Source organism: Giraffa tippelskirchi, chromosome 4 (assembly GCF_054371585.1).
Source record: "Giraffa tippelskirchi isolate mGirTip1 chromosome 4, T2T-mGirTip1v1.2.pri, whole genome shotgun sequence".
NCBI lineage: Eukaryota > Metazoa > Chordata > Mammalia > Artiodactyla > Giraffidae > Giraffa > Giraffa tippelskirchi.
The window spans coordinates 212228713-212246710 of record NC_137278.1 but is presented as its reverse complement, the minus strand read 5'-3'; the positions used below and the strand labels follow the sequence as shown (position 1 = coordinate 212246710).

At 67.7% G+C, this 17998-nt stretch overlaps 1 protein-coding gene across 15 annotated transcripts in view; it reads left to right on the top strand.

The window, feature by feature from the left end:
• The first annotated feature begins 2545 nt into the window (after positions 1-2545).
• The window catches only part of PLXNB2 (plexin B2), a 28168-nt gene continuing 12715 nt past the window's right edge, over positions 2546-17998 (top strand). For 4 of the 15 annotated variants that reach the window (XM_081591001.1, XM_081590998.1, XM_081590995.1 and 1 more), the window contains exons 1-3: positions 2546-2716; positions 13511-13563; positions 16906-17988. In XM_081591001.1, the coding sequence (XP_081447127.1) occupies positions 16918-17988 (1071 nt within the window). In that variant the 5' untranslated portion in view covers positions 2546-2716; positions 13511-13563; positions 16906-16917. Of the gene's footprint in view, positions 2717-9446; positions 9914-10104; positions 10191-13510; positions 13568-13774; positions 13932-14686; positions 14796-16905; positions 17989-17998 lie in introns of those variants that run through there. The other 11 variants (XM_081591000.1, XM_081590992.1, XM_081590999.1 and 8 more) reach the window with 8 other exon arrangements.

The window sequence follows — 17998 nt, the reverse complement described above, 5'->3', positions numbered from 1 at the left end:
ACTCTAGCCGGCCCCGGCCCCTGCAACTAGAGCCCTCCCCAGCCTCCAGAGTTTCGGGGCCCCAGGCTCCTTGGCAAGGAGTGAAAGGCCCCCCGAAGTGACCCACGCCCCCGTGGGACACCTTGGAGCACTGGACCCAGGCTGGACCAGTGCTGTCCGCTGCACCGAGGGAAGTTTGGTCAGCCAGGGCGGGGAGGGGAGGGACGAGGCTTGGACCCAGTGCCGCAGGCCTTCGGGAGGTCCCAGTGAACCTGCCCCAGAGGCTGCACCTGAGAGGCCCCAGGGCCTCGGCGGCTCCCTGAGGGCGGCATGGTGCAGGCCAAGCGGGGGGCCTCCCGTCTCCTCTGGAGCCCCCCCCCCGGGCCACACCACCACTCCTTCCCAGGCTGGGGCGGGGGGTAGCCCCAGGTGGCGGCAGCCCTGGTCTCGGAACCGCAGGTGTGGCTGCAGGCAGAGGAGAGTGAGGCCTTCGAGCGAGGGGGTCCTCGTGGACCGCCCCGCAGCCCGCCCGCTCTGGGCCATGGCGGCCAGGCACGGGGTGCCCCGCAGTCACTGTGGCACGTTACCCGTTCTCCTTCCTCCATTTTTGGAGGGTGACAGCATGTGCTGGAGGGCAGCCTCGCCTATGGTCCTCCCAGGGCTGGGCTGCAAGGGGGCGCCAGGGTGTCTTCGACTCCCCAAGACATCTGCCTCCAGCAGTCCTGGCGGGCACCGCCAGATGCCCCTGGATGCCAGCGCCCTCCCTCCAGGACTGCTTGAGTCCACGCCGCAGCCGCTCACAGCAGCTTGTCCCCCAGGTGGGGGGTGCAGGGGAGGGACGCCTGGAAGGGTGGGCATCGCTGCCCAGGGCTGACTCCAGTGCTGCCGGGCAGAGGTGGGAGGAGGTCCCTCCTGAGCAGATGTGGCCTCTGGGCACAGCACAGCCTGGATGTGGGGTCCTGCCAGCTCCATCCTCCCCCCTCCCCCACCCCCCAGAAGCTCCCTGGTTCTCTCCCAGGATCAGGTCAGCCCTGGCTGGGCTGAGCCTCTGTCCCTCCACAGGGCCAGGGACAGACGGTGAGGAGGGAGGAAAGGTCAGGAGGGTCAAAAGAGGCCGACGCACCACCGACCAGAGCCCTGTTCACAGCAGGGCCTGGGTGGGCAGGAAGCAGTGGTCCAAGGGGGCTCCGCGGTCAGCCAGTGTGGGAGGCCGCCTGCTTTGGGAGGTTGTGTGTGGATCTGGAGTGGTGGCCAGGGATGGGCCTGGGATGACAGGGGGCTGATCCAGGGGCAGGAAGGACAGTCTTCACCCCCAAGCTTCCTGCACGCTATTTAAAGCCTCGCTTTTAGTCTGGGATGGTGGCCCTCCCACATCTTTGGTATTAAAGTGTCTTTCTGTGACACAATGCTTGTCTTTTAACTTCCTCTTTTGATGAAAAGTTGGCATCCCTATGAGATTCTGCTAACTTGAGGGTTCTCTTGGTGGGGCGTGGATGGGCCTTGGTGTGGATGGTTCAGGGCTAAAAGGGTGAAGCTGTGGCCTTGCTGGTTGGGAGCATGTTGCAGAAAGAAGTCATGTGCGACCCTCTCCAACAGCTTCATCCTCACCAGGGGTTTTGAGAACTGGAAGGGGAAGTTGGATGGCAGCTCCCCCAGAAGGGGAGGGGGGTTCCAGTGTGGGAGTTAGGGTCAGGGCTGGGGAATGGCCTCACACCCCCCTGGGTCCCCAGCAGCCGCTCACCACACCAGGACTTGTGACCAGAGGCTGTCCATGAGGGAGGGGGAGGGGTCCCCGCCTCTGCTCAAGTTGGGTGGGGAGCGGCCAGGAGCATCAGGATCAGGGCGGATGGGGCCGGAGTGGCCAAAAGTGGGGCAAGCTCTTGTCCAGAACTGGACGCCCCAGGGAGGGGCTGCCTCTTGCCACCCACCTCCCAGCAATGGAAGGCCAGTCGATGGGTCCTGGGTGTGAGCTAGGGGGAGGAGACGGAGGGTGGCTGGAGGCCAAGGACCCCTCTTCCCCCAGGAGGGGCGGGAACAAGGCCCTGCAGCCCCCAGCTCCGCAAAGGACAGGTGTGACCGGCCTGTTCCCAGTCTGTTCCCCAGTCTGAGGGTTGGGGTGCCGGGGATCTCCATGTAGCCGGCACTCTTCTTCAGAGCCCAGATTTGGGCTCCTCGGGCAGCGAGGCTGAGCCTGAATCGGGCCGAACCTCCCAGGCGTCGCGCGGTGTCCACCCACTGAGGCCGCCGGGGGCTCGGGGAGCCGGGGCGGGGAGCCGGGGCGGGGGGAGCAAGGAGCGCCCCGCCCGGCGGCCCTCCCCCTCTCCTCCCCCTCCCCTCCCCTCCCCTCCCCCGGCCCGGCGGCCCTCCCCCTCTCCTCCCCCCGCCCGGCGGCCCTCCCCCTCCCCTCTCCCCTCCCCTCCCCCCCCGTCCGATGGGTCCTCCCTCCTCCCCTCCCTCCCCTCCCTCCCCTCCCCCTCCCCCTCCCGGCGGGCCCTCCCCTCCCCTCCCCCTCCCGGCGGGCCCTCCCCTCCCCCTCCCCCTCCCCCCTCCCCCTCCCGGCGGGCCCTCCCCTCCCCCTCCCCCTCCCCCCTCCCCCGCCGGGGGCGGGGCCGCTGCTCCCGCGCGCTCCGGCCCCTCCTCGGCCACACAAAGGCCCGTCTCCATGGCAGCCGCGCGGGCCGCAGCGCTGCGCCGATCGCGGCCCGGGCGCCATCGAACCTCCGCGGCAAACGAGCAGGTACGGGGACGGGGCCCCGCGCCCGCGACGGCCGGGCCGGGGGCGGGCTTAGTCGTCAGCGCCGCTTGGCCCTGGCCTGCGGCGCTCGGGACGCGGGGACCCGGGAGGCAACCGCCCCACTGAGGGCGACCGGGGCCTCGGCCGCTGTCCGTCCGTCCGGGCAGCCGGGGCCGGGCCGCTCCCGCCTCGCGCTCTTCCAGGCGTGGGGCGAGGCCCGCGGCGCCGGGGCGACCGGCCCGGCAGGGCCCAGGGTCGCAAACCGTGCGCCGCGCCCTCTCCCGCCGCCCGCGCCCCTCCGGAGCCGCTGTGGTTCTCGACTCTCCGTGCTCCTGCCCCCCAGCCCTCTGGCCACCGAGATCCGTGTACAGGGCGGAGTTCCAGGCCCGCGCCCACCCCAGCCTCGTTCCGGGGTGGCCGAGCCGGAGCTCTCCCCAGCGGCTGGGCCCGCGGTCAGACCTTAGCAGCTCCCACACCCCCGGGCCTGGTGAAGGGAGTGTGAGCCAGGGCCACCCTGGGAGCGCCTGTCTGCACCTGCTAGGGTGGGAGGCGGGCGCAGGTTCCGGGTTGGGAGGAGGGCGGCCGGGCACCAGCAGCAGCCCCGGGTGTCTGGCGGCCCCGGCTGCTTCTCCGCGCGGCGGCTCCCGCGGTCCCTGGTGCTTGTAGCCGTGATGTTCTGGTGGACACTCTGGGAGCCAGAAAGCCTCTGTACTCACTGCCGGGACCCTGTCCCTCTGTGTGCCTCCACCTGCAGGAAGCCCTCCTAGAGGGGTCTTTCCCACCAATCTGTGCTCAGGTTGCTTGTAAGATTTGAGGAGGGTCCTTGAGCTCAAGGGCTTCAGAGCTTCCTGCCACGTCACTGGGCTCCTCTTGCCAGCCAACTTGGAGAAAGGAAGGGGTCTCGATGGGCTCTGAGGCTGTGGTGGGGGTCAGGACTAGGGGTGAGGCTTGACCCCAAAGCCAGTGGAACGTTCTGAAGCTTGGAGGGCCCTCTGGGCCTGAGCCTGCCCTGAGGAACCCCTTTCACACTTAACCTCACCCTCTGTGTCCCCTCACACGTCCAGGCTGGGCCCTGTGGAGATGGGAGAACAAGACCCTCAGAGGTAGGGGCTCAGCACGACCCTATACCTGGACATTACCCTGGCATGGAGGAGGGAGCCCCAGAGTTGGACAGATGGGGCAGGGGCTGTTTTTCCTCTGTTCTGAGGTGAGGGTCCCTAGGAGGGTACGGTCAGCATCGGCCTGGCTGAGCGGTTGAGTCTTTTTTGTGGCGAGTCAGCTTTTAGGAATTCCCGGAGAAGATTGAAAACAAGCAGGTGGTTTTAGCAGATCTGAGCCTGTCACCTCTTCCCACCACACCTATTGGTGGCCCATCTTCGTCCCATGGTGAGGGGAGGCTTGAGGTCTGGCCCGGGGCTCCTCGGCCCAGGAGAGGAGGGAAGTTGCAGAGAAAAACAAGGGTTTGGAATTCAAGTCCCCCCTCCCCCGCCGGCCGCCTGCCAAGAAGGAATTATTTTGGATTATCCAGCCGTGTCCAGCCACCCAAGGGGGGAGGCTGCAGCCGTGGGAGAGAGATCCACTTCCGGGGCCGTGGGTTGAGAGCCCCAGGAGGGAGGGACAGGCAAGTCTGGGCAGCTCCAGCACCGCGGCTGCTCGGCTCAGTCGGGGGTGGGGTGGGAGGGGCTGTGTCACCCGGGCGTGGAGAACGCCCCAGCAGGCCCGCCAAGCCAGCCTGGGGTGCGCCTGGGTTCTCTGGGGGAGGCCGTGGGCCACGAGGGGTCTCGGACCTCTGGTCGCAGGGCCCCGGGGCAGCGACCCCGCTGGAGACCCCCCTCACCTCTGGAGGCCTCAGCACCGCGGCCCCAGGCCCTGCCGCCCGCACTGGGTTCAGGGACACGCCTTGGGCTTGTTACTCACACCTGGCCGCGGTGCAGTGTGTCCCGGGGTGGCCGGGCAGGCAGGGGCGTGACCTGGGCTGCCTGGAGTGGGTGGGGCGCCGGGGTTCCCCAGGGCTGGATCTCTGACCATTCTCCCGCCTCCTGACTGGCCCACTGACCAGCACTGACAGAGGCACCCTTGCCTGAAGCCCTCCGACAGCCCGGCCCCCACTCCCACATCCCCGCCTGTCAGTCTGTCCCACCGGTGAGGGGTCCCCCGGGGGAGGGGCCCCGCAGGGAGCTGTCTGAGCTGCTGCCTGTCACGTGGCCTGCAGGGTCCCTGTGGGCTTGCCTGCAGCCGCACCCCCAGCGGCCCCTGGAGAGTCCATACTGGGAGGCAAAGTGAGCAGCTGGGCTGGAGGGCTGCAGCCCAGGGGCCTGGCCACAGCCCAGGCGAGTGGAGCAGAAGAGATTGGACTGGAAGGCTGTGGGGGGGGCCGGCAGCCTGGGGAGGGGCCGTATGGCATATGCCCCTCTGCCCCTGGGACAGCTTGGTTTCGGGCAGTGAGCCGTCCCGGGACCTGGGCCATTCCCAGAGCATCGTGCCCTCTTTCCTGCCTTGGACTCACATCACAGGGCCGAGCTGGTGGTGCCCGGGGACGCTGGGCGTGGGACCGGCTGTGGCTTCGGCATCTCCCCACGTGGCCCCTGGTCTGGTCCGGGCAGATCCGCGCTGTGATGCCAGGCCCTCCGTCCCACAGCTGTCCTCCTATGACCAGGAAGTCCTCACTCACATCAGGTCTCAGGCCTTTTTGCTGCAGCAACAGGCACAGCCTCCTGCCTTGGCTCCCTGGGTGGGGGGCAGTGGGGATAGGCTTGTCCTCTCTGCTGAGACCTTCTTGTGTCCAGAGCCTATTCTAGACGAGGGTGTGGGAAGCAGTCAGGGGAGGAGAGGAGCGATCAGACCTGTCAAAAGCCGAACCGGGCTGGTCTTCCAGCCTTGACCTGGCTCGCTGAGATGGGCGCAGTTTCACAGGGGCGTCTCTAGTTCTTGTGGGGGCTGGACGAGTCCCTCCCCCTGAGGCTAATGGCTATTTGTGTTTGGGGTGGGGTGGGTGGGGCCTTTAAATGTCTTTGGTCTCCGATTACAGGACGGACTGGGCTGCTGGTGGCCCGTGATTGGCGGGGGCGCCAGGGTGCGCGGGGCTGGGCGAGGCACTCGGTTTCCCTCCTCTCCCGCTGCCGCCTGTGGCCCCTTCGTGCTTTTTCCCTTCCCTGGTTTCATATCCTCTCGTGGGTTTCTGCTTCCCTCTGTCCCTGAGGCTTGAGGACCTCTGCCCCCCAGCTGACCAGGCAGGAGCCCTGCCCTCTCCTGGGCCCCCCAGCCAAACCAGGGAACAGCTGCTCCGTCCGAAGGGCAGGGCAGGGCCTGCTGTCCTGCCTCCAGCGCCGCACCGAGTGCGTCATGACTCGGTTTGCGTCTGTGCTATTCACGCGCCCACGACAGTAGCTGGACCCAGACCCACAGGTCTGCCCTCGGGTCCCAGGGAGGAGCCCAGGGCTGCCCCACTCCCCTGGCGCTGGGGTCCTGTTTCCTGCCCTCTGGGCCTCTCTGGCGCTCCTCTGCAGCTCCGTGCCGCCTCACTCAGAGACTGGCTCCCCCATCACTGGCAACTCTCCACCCTGTGGGCTGGCTGCAGGCCCGCCCGAGAGCCCGGTGCCCCTGCGCTGGGCAGAGGACGGGCACTCTTGGGGTGGGGGTGGGGCACCAAGGAGAAGGCTTGGCCTGGGGCCCACGTCCTCAGCCCCTGAGATCATGAGACCTCTAAAACTGGGTGCATCCTGGTGCCAGACTAGTCCGGGCCTGGGCACGCGGGGAGCGAGTGAGGCCTTTGGGTGTCACCCAGGTTCTGACCCCGGTGCTGGCATCAGCCCTGCCCTGGACTTGACTCTTCCGGGTGTGCAGATGCAGTCAGCACAGGTGGCCAGCGGTTCCCCCGGGGGCGCAGGGAGGAGGGGGAGGGCGCTGGGCTCAGACCTCCGCGCCGGACGCGGGGCCAGCTGAAGCCCCTCCTCAGGAAGAGGAAGAGAGAGGAAAGAGGTTTGATGTCAACTCTGCAGAGGCCCACCTGTGTCAACACAGTGCCTGGGCAGGGGCCTCTGCCCCCAAGGCAGGGACAGTTCCGGCCACCGGCCTTCTGCCCTGGTCTGGGGCCGCTGGGCCAGCCTGCTGCCTCACAGGGCACAGGCCCTGATTGGGGCTTGGCTGTGGGGCCCCTTCAGCTCCCTCCAGGCCCCCTGCCCAGTCCCAAGCTGGCCGCTGAAGGCTGAGAGGGCTCCAGGGGTCCGCGGTCACAGCCGAACGTGCAGTTTGGGTCCTTGGGTGCCGGAGGGGCCCCGGAGAAGCCCTGACAGGCGGGGCCCGAGGGTCCATCCTGGAGGAGGAGCAGCGAGATGGGGGTGCTGAGAGGGGCTGCCTGGGCCCTGGTGGGTGAGTACCCGGACCGCTAAGCGCTGCAGGCTCTGGGCCCAAGTGTGGGGTCCCGCCCCCACCCCCTCCCAGGCTTTTTCAGAGCTGGGGCTGCTTTGGAGAAGGGCCGGCCCCAGGACACTGCTATGGGAGGCCGGTGCCCGCCCCAGGAAGGTGGCTGCTGCCCTGCGCGCACGCCGTGGTGGGAGAAGCAGTCTCCAAGCCTCCCTGGGTGAGGTGGCAGGGGCGAGGGCAGGTGGTCACAGTGAGGGCCCCTGCGTGGCCCCCAGCTCCCCCTCAGCTTTCAAGTCGCTCCCCAGGCTGGCCAGGGGACGTGAGGGGCTGAACCTACCCCGTCCTGGCATCAGGCTGGATCTGGGGGCCACCGTGACCATCTCAGGACCCAGGGAGGGAGGTCAGGATGAGGGACGGGAGGCCAAGGAGGAGCCAGAGGGGGAGACCCAGTGACGCTTCCCGCAGGAGGCCCTCGGCCCCAGCCCCGTGGGTGACAGCTCCGGGCTGAACCGAGCCAGCCCTGAGCCGGGGTGTGTGTGGGGCCTGGCCCCAGGTGCTAGGGGCCACTTCCAGGGCGTGCCGTCACAGGGAGGCTGGGTGCCCCCCCAGTCCTGGCTGCCTCGCTGCTGCCTGACACCTGGAGTGTCCCACTCAGCACCCAGCCTCAGCCTGAGCTGGGGCGTTTCCTCGCTGGAAACTCCCGGCATCTCTGCCCTCCCAGAGCCTGACTCTGAGCCCGTCCACTGCCCACGCTCAGCCTGGACTCCCAACACTCCAGCCCCTCAAGGACCTCGTGCCTCACGAGACCCCGACCCAGTGGTCCCTGCAGCCAGCGTGGAGGGCCAAGCCCCCCCCTTCCCACACAGGGTCCCCCGGGGCCAGCTCCAGGCCTGCCTGGTTCTGCCAGGCCTCTCTGCCCTTCTGGGCACCCTGGGCCAGCGCTGAGCTGGGGCTGCCTGAGACGCCCCCAGCCCAAGTGGTCGGGTCTGGGGCTCCGTCCCGCGAGCACCCTGGGTGGAGGGGCTGGACCCCCGAGGCAGGGACCCCCTTCGGCATCCCAGATGTGTGCCTGCACATGAGCGCTCACGGGTGTGTGGGGGGTGGCTGGCACGCCGGCCTGGCACAGTGCCCCAGGCTAATTGCGGGGTTCGGCCGTGATGCAGGAGGCGTGGTTGGGGTGGCCACGGCGCTGACAGACTGACAGGCAGATTACAGGCCTCGCCTGCTCCTTGCTCACTGAGCCCTCACCCGTCCGCCCCCGAGCCTTGCTCCCGCCCCTGCACAGGGCCCAGGAAGGGGCCCTGGGCCTGGGCCAGCTGCAGCCGCCATGAGCCTCAGGCAGCCCAGCCAGCAGCACCCCACCAGCTGTGGGGGCCAGCCTGGGAAGGGGGCGGGCATTAGACATCAGAACCAGTGGCCGTGCCTTCTGTGGTGGGCCCCACGCCCTCTGCACGGCTCCAGCCTCCCTGCTGGGACTGGGGGATAGGGGTGCAGCGCCTCATGTAGGACCCCCTTGGGACCGGGAGCCTGGACAATTGGGCCCTCCCTGACTCTGCACACCGCGAGGCCCTGCAGCGCCCTCCCTCTGTCAGCCAGCCCAGCCCACACCGTCCCTCATCTTCCTGTTCCTCTCAGCCCGGCCCTGACCGGCTGCCCACGGGCGGGGGGTCTCTGGGGGTGTCCACACTTGCCTGAGTGCCAGCGCTGCGCATCTGTGCACCAGGTATGGCCTGAGGCCACTGTGGGCCAGGGCCAGCCAGCTGCTGGGAGCACCGCGGGGCCTCCTGGACCCTGGGGCGGGGATGCTTGTCCCCCTGTGCCCGACACACGGCAAGCACTTGGGGGCTTCGGGCTGAGAAGATGGGGCAGGTCGGCGGGCCCATCTGGGGGTCCCCGCGAGCACAGGGAAACTGACGGAGGCATTAGGCTGCAAGGTGTTGCGGGGGGGGCGCTCTGCAGAGGAGGGATGTGGGCGAGCCTGAGGGGGAGCCAGACAGGGCCCAACGGAGTCCAGGTGGGACACAGGGGCAGCTGGGACTCAGGAGGGTGGCCAGGAGGCGGGCAGGCCGTGCGTGGTGGAGCACATGGGCGCCAGGCCCCACTAAACCCCACCTGACCCTAGCGCCTGGGAGGCACAGGAGGCTGTGGGCTGCTGGCAGGTCCCGGCTTGTATTCTTGAATAACAATTCATTGAAACGGTGTTCCCCTAAGCCTTCTCTACACAGGGTCAGGGTCAGGAGGCCACAGGGTGAGGCAGTGACTGGGGCCTGTTGCCAACAGCATGGGATCAGTCCTGGGCAGCACCCACCCTGGGGCTTTGCCCAGGGAGCTCCAGAGGTCCCTGAGGGTCAGGGCGGGACACAGAGTCCCTGGTGAGGGTGACCTCAGGGGAAGGTGGAGGGGTGCTCCGAGGCGGCTGGAGTGGGAGGCTAGGGCCTCGGCTTGGGGGAGACCCACAGGGTCTGGGGGAGCGGCCGGGAGACCCCTCAGGCAGGCAGCAGGGAGAGCCCCAGGGCTTCTCTGGGCCTCCTCACCTTGACCTTGGGTCTTGGGCCTTTGACCTCTGGCCACTGGGCAGGGGTGACTTCCCTGCTGGGCCCCAGAGCCCCGGCTGCCTGGGAGGCTGCTAAGTCTCCCTCAGCCCCGGCTGGGAGGAGAGGCTGGGAGGAGAGGAGCGGCTGGGAACCAGGCGGGTGGGGAGGGGGAGGTGACACCCTACACCTGGGAGGGTCCCGCGGGAGGCTCTCCCGGCGCTGACGCAAGGCTCCAGCTAGACGTCAGCCAGGCCCCGGCCCGCCCCTGCTCGGAGGTGTCTGCCGATCGCTCGGCCTTTGCCCGGTGAGTCTGGTTGGGGTGGGGTGGGGCGTCACGCAGGCGGCACTGGGGCCGCGGTGGGTAACTGGCGGGACAGCGGAGCGCGGGGGGCCTGGGCCTGGGGCCGGCGGGGCTGCGCACCGCGCCCTGAACGGCGGAGGACAGCCTGACTCCCGCCAGGCTCCTTGGGGACGGGTCCCTGGGACCACGTGGCCGCCGCCGCCGCCGTCATCGCGAGTGGAGGTCAGGCTCCCCGCGACCGCGCGCCCCAGGGCCCCGCGGAGCCCCGTCAGAGGCCCAGGTGCGGCCCCGGGGGCGCGGGGTGCGGGCGGGGCCTCGGGAGGGATGGTCCGTGGGAGCCGCGCCCGCACCGGGCCGCCCCTTCCCATCGGGGCCGCGCCCCGCCTCCCCGACTGAACTCTGACCGGGGCCCCGGGGCGCGCGGCAGGCCGGCAGGGGCTCCTCTCGCCCTGGCCCGGGTGCCGCGACACTCTCCGCCCCAGCGCGCGCCCACTCCCCGCTCTTGTTTTGAAAACAGCGGAGGCTCCGATTTGCCGGGGGTAGCGCCGGTTTTGTTTCCTCTGATTTGTTTCGCGCTCCGGGCTAATTGCAGATTTGCATTTTCGTCGCGGGAGCTGAGCGCTGGCGAGTCCCCCGCCGCCAGCTGCCCGGCGGGGGAGGGGCGGCGCCCCGGGCCAGACCGCCACCCTCGCTACCTCCCAGCCTGGGGTCGGGGGAGTGACTCGCGGCCCCCAAGCTCTCCGCCAGGGATTGACTACTCCATCCCCTCGGTACTGGAGGTCCCGAGTGCCCGCCGCGCCCCCACCATCTCAGGGTGTCCCCACTTGGGCCTGAGCCTCTGTCTGGACGGCCCCTTCTCCGCGTAGGCCGGGCCTGGGTCCCCTGCCTGAGCCCCCAGGCTGCAGGGCCCCCTGCAGACCTGGCTGCTCTGCGTTGTTCTGACCTCAGCATCAGTGTTTGCTTAAAGATAGTGACAGGGAGGGCCAGCCCGCGCCCCAGGGCCCTCCTCCTGGGGGCCAGGGCTGCAGGGGGCCCTAGCCTGGGGTGAGACCCCTGCCCTGCCCCGTGGGCACCTCCTGTTTGCCTTTTCCTGATGGGGGAGCAGGGGGTGAGGATGCTGCTTAGGAGAAAGGAACCCAAGGAGGGAGCCTCGGGGGGCCCCCTGGGTGAGGCTCCTCTGCTCCCCGGGCGGTGGGTGTGTGAGGAGAGGCCCTGCCCCCACCCGCGCTCAGGCTGGGAGAACACCCACTGGGTGCAGGGGGCTCGGGGACCAGGTCTGGGGGCATGTGCACGTCCAGCCTCCTCCTGGAGGAGGATCACAGGTCTGCGACCCGGAGGCACCCACCGGGCCAGATCCTGTGTTTAGATCAGCCCATCGGTGAAGACTGTGGGCCAGGGTGGGTGAGCGACGGTCCTGCGGGGCCAGGTCAGGCTGGCTGTCTCCGGCTTCTTGGGGGGTGGGTAGGCGTTTTCCACGCGGAAGGCAGAAGCAGAGACACGGTGGCCTCACGATGTCACCCTGAACCCCTCCTCCAGGCCCAGATCCACTTACACCTCCCAGCCTCACACTCGGGTTGGTGCTGTCACCACCCCGTGTCCCTCGCAGGGAAACTGAGGCGCAGGGTGACATTGTCCAGAGCCCATATAACCCGGGTCGAAAGGGACTGGGCAGCGGCACTGGACGTGTGTGATTGTGGCAGGGCTCACCCATGGCCTCAGAGACCTGTGGGAGTTCAGGAGAGGGGCCTTCATCTGAGACGGCAGGAATGAGCGGAGGCTGCCAGTTGGAGGCAGGGTGGACATGATGGGGCAGCTGGGGGCCAAGCGGAAGGGAGGTGTCCAGGTCTCCTTGTGAAGGAAGTGTGGGCTGGGGGCACCTGCTCTTGGGAGGAGAAATCCGAGGACCGCCTCCAGGAGAGTCTCAGAGGGGGTCCATCGCAGTGGGTCACTTGGTGCAGGCCCCTCGAGGGGTGAGGTGGCGGCTGGGTATGTGGGCTTAGGAAGAGGGGGTCCCTTGGAAGAGACCAGCCTCCCTTGGCCTCACCTCCAGCACACATGCAACCCCCCACCCCCACCCCGGGACCTGGGCAGGTGGAGGGCTGGGACTAGGGACTTGGCCATGCCAGGCGGAGGGAGGAGGCACCAGGGGCACGGAGGCCAGCCTGGTGTCCCTTCAGGGGCAGGCCTGCATGCTCCACCCCCGGGGGCTGTGGACCCCGCGTTCAGCCTCGCGGCTAGGCCCAGCCCAGCCCTCTTTTGAGGCTCCACCATCCTGACGCCCTTTGGTTTGGCACTGACTTTGCCTGTGGAGTGGCCTTTGCCCCTTTCACAAAGGCTGCCTAGGCACCTTCACCCCCACACCTGGAGCCCTAAGCTCCTCTTTCTGGTTAACCCCTCCCTGCTCAGCTGGGTGCTGAGGACGCCGCGTACGCAGGCGTGGCGCCCCCCACCCCCCACCCGCAGGCCTTGCCCCTGCTGGGGGTCCTTCCAGCCCTGGGCCCTCCTCACAGTGTTGGTCCCCGCATTTGGGGGCTGTCTGGCACAGGAATGAGGTGCCCGGGGGCATGCTGCTGGGGAGCCAGACAGGGAGCCAGTGGTTTGTGGCCACGGTGGGGCGAGATTCAGTAGACCAGTAGCATGTGCATACTCAATATAATCTTGTAAAAATGTTTTCAAAAAGTGGCAAATGAAGCTGCTTTATTGTTTCAGCCTCCTCCTCCCTGCCTCTAGGCTCCACCCTGACTTTCAGTTTGGATACAGTCTTCTAGAACTTCTCAATTAAACTCATGTGTGTTTGTATCAACCCCCATGGGTGGAGATGCCTGGAATTCTGCCCCGCAGCTGTCCTCAACAGGTCTGGGCTCTGTCCGGGTCCACACGGACCACTCATCCTCACCAGCACCGTGGGTTTTCACGGTCCTCTGGTTGCATACTTCTGTGCTGAGAAGTATCCTTGACCGGGTCCTCCCTGCAGGTACTCAGGCGTGTTTATCCAGGAGGAGAGGATACAGTCGCAGCTTGCTGAGTGCTACAATGTGACAGGCTTTTCAGGCCCAAATCTTTAGTTCTTACAAACCCTGGGGTTAGTCACTATGACTGTCTCCATTTCACAGATGGGGAAATGGGGCTCAGAGAAGTTAACTAACTTGCACAAGGTCACACGGCTAGTAAGGAGAATTGCGGAGTTGTGTGTGCATGTTTTTCAAAAAACAATTTTAGTTTTAATCAAAGTAACGTATGTACCTTGCAGGATCTTAGTTCCCCCAACGGAGGACTGAACCCAACCCCTCATCAATGAAAGTGCGGAGTCCTAACCACTAGACAGCCAGGGAATTCCCTTCTCTGCCTTTTTGAGCAGAGGCTGGAGGGGCACGCAGGCATACACACCAAGTGGACCTGTGTGCACGGGGGTGCTGGGCTGGGGGCTGGGAGGCCAGTGTCTGGGCAGGGCTGAAGGTGGGGTGGAGGAGGCAGGAGGCTGAGAGTTTCCTCCAGGATGGCAGAGGCCAGCTGGGGCCCCATGGGCTCCTCCTCGCACCCCAGACGTGGAGGCAGGGGCCAGGCTTGTCATGAGACCACCGTCTCTCCTTTGCTTCCTAGAAAACCTCAATGCCGGCCTGGAGCAGAGACTGAGCCAGACCACTGAAGCCTGGGTGAGTGGGGGCTAGCACAAGCTGGGGAAGGTGGTGGGGGCCACGGCCACGCAGTGACGGGGTGAGGTGTCCCCACGGGTCTTGTCTGGCCAGGCCCAGCAGGCACACGTCTGCCCAAAACCAGGTGCCCTGCTGTGGGGGCCGCTGGCAGGATCTCGTGGGAGGGTGGGCTCTGCAGGGAGCCTGGAGTGCCACTGGGCATTGACTGCAGCGCTGCCTTCTGGGAATCGGGCCTGGAGTGGGGGGCACACATCCAGACGCCTTCCGGGCGGGCAGCAGGCTGAAACTGTGGACTTCTTGGAAGTGCAACTCCGGACTTTGGCCAGGAAGAGGCGTCTGGTGCCCCTGAGGAAATCCCCGCTGGCCCGGTGAGCAAGCAGGGGTCCTGGGCTGCCTTCAAAACAGGAAGCGCCCGTTCCGGGAACACCAGCCGCAGGGAGCTTTGCCGGCTGAGCCTGGCGCCTCCGGTGCGGCAGCCCGAGCATTGCTTCTGGTCAAGTGGGTCACCCTTTGCTCCTGGGCCTGGCCAGGCAGGTCACCTGAGGCTTTTGTTTGTCCAGGAAGTGGAGGGAGCTGTTGCCTGTAGTCCCAGCCCCTCCTGTGATACTGTACGACCTGGGCTCAGTGAGAGGGGCTCACTCTGCCTGCTGCCCAGAGAGCTCCTGTGGGTGGCAGGGAGCCCAGGTCTGGCCCAGGCCTCCTGGCAGGGTGAACAGCCCAGCTTCTGGGCCCCTGGGAATCAGCAGCAGGATCTGGTCCACTAGGTGAGGGCACACAGGCGCCTTCATCCAGCGCTTCTGGTGTAGCAGCCCCAGGGTTCCTGCCCCAGGGGCTCAGTCAAGTGTGCACTAACCAGAAGGCGACCAGAGCATTCGGTTTATGCTCCTTGGCCCTCCCATCTCCTGGGACCGAGGAGTTGGGGGGGCGAGAGGGGCGTATGGGGGAGTGGGCGTTGTGCCCGATCGGTCGGTTCTGGGTTCAAGTCCTCCGCCCTCTTGCCGATGGGGAGAGGGGCCTGGACTCGGATCCGTCGGAGACCGGTGGCCCTGCTCCCAGGGGCGGCTCCGGCGGCTCCGGCTCCGGCCGCAGCTCCGCCCCCGCCGGCCGGCCCGCCCCCGTCCGCCCGCTCGCTCCCTCCCTGGGTTCTGGGAACATTCCATTCATTCCCCGCCCGCCGCGGCCGTGGCCGGAGCCGCAGCCGGAGCCAAAGCCGAGCTGGGCCGGGGACGCGGGTGAGCGGGGCCGGGCGGGGGGGCGCGCCAGCAGAGGCCCCGGACGCCCCCCGCCCGCGCGGCGCCGCCGAGCGGACTTTGGGCCGCGACGGGGCGGCCAGCGGGGCGGGGCGGCCGGGACGCTGGGCGGCGGGGGAGGGGCGCCGGGGCGGGGCCTCCAGCCGGGCCGTCCGCCCCCGGGCCTGGGGGGCAGCACCAGCGGGCGTCAGAGCCTCCCGCCCCGCGCAGCCCTGGACTGGCGGGTGGCCCAGCCCCACGCCTGGGGCCCTCCGGAGTGTCCTGTCCCCCGCGCGGTCTCGTCGGCCCGCAGAGCCAGAGCCGACTGTGCGCTGGTGGGGCCCCTGCCCCGGGCGGGCCTGCGGAATCTTCCCGCTCCTCCCCAACCCGATCGTCTCCGCGCGGCCGGGGTCACCCTGGCTGCCCCGCTCTCCGCCTCCTCTTGGGCCACCTCCGCCCCCTTCCCTGGTGCCTGCTGGACACCGTCCCGCCGGCCTGTGGCTGGCTCCTCTCCCAGCAGCTCGTCAGGAGGCCCGGGCGGGAGCGCTTCAAAGCAGGGCCTCCTGCGCCCGGGGCGGGTCACGCTGTCCTGCCGAGGGGCCACCTCCCCGGCCGGACCCGCCGGCGCCCCCCGGTGGCTCTGGGATGAGGAGGCTTTGTCACCTGGTTCTTCTCGGCTACGCCTCCTCCAGGGGCTCAAGGGACGTGGTGGAGACTGGAACAAAGGGATGGAGACCAGCCACAGCCTGGCCGGGGAGCTTCGTAGTGGCCCAGGGACGCTGGGGGTCGGGGAGGGTGTGTGGAGAGCAGCCACAGCCTGCGGGGTGGTGCGGGGGTGGTTCTTAGTGGCCCAGGGAAAGAAGGAAGCGGGCTTGCTTCTGTGTAATAGTCACAGGTCCGTGAGAGGAAGCCAGACTTTTCCAGTCAACACAGCTTTGCCCAAAGCCAGTGCCCCAGAGAAACGTCTCCCCTGGCCACAGAGCAGACAGCTTTCTTCCTCTCGGAGGAGGCGGACACAGGGCGGGCAGGGAGAGCTGTTGCAGGAGAGGACGAAAGTAGCTGTTTCTTGAGTGAATGAGTGTGTCCAGGGAGGTGGTGTTGAAGGTGGCCACAGCGGCCGGTGTGGGCAATCTGGGAGGCCAGGGCCCCTCATTACCTCTGCCATCGGGGCCAGTCTCCACTTGGCCATGTGGGCACAGACAGGGCTGCCCTAAACGTCATGCCAGGCACAGACACCCTCAGGGCAGATGTCAGGGGCCCAGGGATCAGGGGCTGGGACACAGATTGGGAGAGGGCAGCCCAAGAGGGTGGTGGCAGAGACTCTCAAGATTGTCATGAGGGTCCCCAAGGTGGGGAGATGCTGGACCACTCCAAACTGGGAGAGGCCTGCATGTTGGCAACCCTGAGCTCAGCCCTCATGCACACGGGACCGGGCCTGCACACACACCTAGGGGCATGTGCTCAAGCAGATATCCGCACACTGACCTGCCTGCCGCAGCCCACACACAGCACCGCCCTCAGACTCTGGGGGCCCCCTTTCAGAGACCTGAGGATCTCCCCAGCAGAGCACAGGCAGGGTGACTGGCCTGCTGTGGGCCCCGGGGGGGTGAGGGGGTCGGGGAGGCAGGCCGGGCTGCAGTCCCCGTGGCTCTGCTGTTTCCGGTCGGATCACACTGTGCTGAGTCAGGCACAAAACAGGTGTGTGGCCCCCCGTGTGCATGTTCAGGGCCTGTCGGCTTGGGTCTGTGCTCTGGGCAGTGCGGTCTGGGGGTGGTGCCTCTCAGATCACCAGGCGCGGTGGGGTCATGGGACGTGAGTGCCCGGGAGACTTTCCGGAGGAGGTGCTCTGGGAACCTGGGGGCGCAGTCCTCTGGGGGTGGCCGGCCACACCCAGGCCTGGAGCTGCAGTGCTGGTAGCCTGGCCCGTTAGAGGTTAGGTTACAGGTTAGTCTTCTTGAGGAGGGTCGGGAGATGGTCTCCTTGGAGTTGAGAGTGGGTGTGTCTGGCCAGAGGGGCAGGAATGCGGGGAAAGGAGTGGGCCTCGGGCTGGGCAGGAGCAAGGTGGGTGGGTCCTCCAGGCTGGGGAACCCCTGACCCTCCTCTCTTCCCGCAGGGTGCAGGGGCAATGGCGCTGCAGCTCTGGGCCCTGACCCTCCTGGGCCTGGCGGGCACGAGCGTGAGCCTGCGGCCCCGCAAGCTAGACTTCTTCCGCAGTGAGACGGAGCTGAACCACCTGGTGGTGGACGAGGCCTCGGGCATGGTGTACGTGGGGGCGGTGAACATGCTCTACCAGCTGAGTGCTGACCTGCAGCTGGAGCAGCGGGCGGCCACGGGCCCGGCCCTGGACAACAAGAAGTGCACGCCTCCCATCGAGGCGAGCCAGTGCCACGAGGCCGTGCTGACCGACAACGTCAACCAGCTGTTGCTGCTCGATCCTCCCCGGAGCCGCCTGGTGGAGTGCGGCAGCCTCTTCAAGGGCATCTGCGCCCTGCGCGCCCTGGGCAACATCTCCACGCGCCTCTTCTACGAGGATGGCAGCGGCGAGAAGTCCTTTGTGGCCAGCAACGATGAGAGCGTGGCCACAGTGGGGCTGGTGAGCGCCGCGGGCCCCGGCGATGAGCGCCTGCTCTTTGTGGGCAAGGGCAACGGGCCGCATGACAACGGGATCATCGTGAGCACCCGCCTGCTGGACCGGACTGAGGGCCGGGAGGCCTTCGAGGCCTACACGGACCACGCCACCTACAAGGCCGGCTACATGTCCTCCAACACACAGCAGTTCGTGGCCGCCTTCGAGGACGGCCCCTACGTCTTCTTCGTCTTCAACCAGCAGGACAAGCACCCAGCCCGGAACCGCACGCTGCTGGCGCGCATGTGCAAGCAGGACCCCTTCTATTACTCCTACCTGGAGGTGGACCTGCGCTGCCTGGAACCCGGCGACGCCCAGGCCCCCGCCTTCGGCACCTGCCTGGCGGCCTCGGTGGACCGGCCCGGCTCCGGCAGGGTGCTCTTCGCCGTGTTCAGCACGGATGCCCGGGGCGGCGGGGGGCCTTGGACCGGCCTCTGCCTGTTCCCGCTGGACGAGGTCCACCGCAAGATGGAGGCCACTCGCGACGCCTGCTACACGGGCGCGCGGGAGGCCCGCGACACCTTCTACAAGCCCTTCCACGGCGACATCCAGTGTGGCGGCCACGGGTCGGTACGTGGCC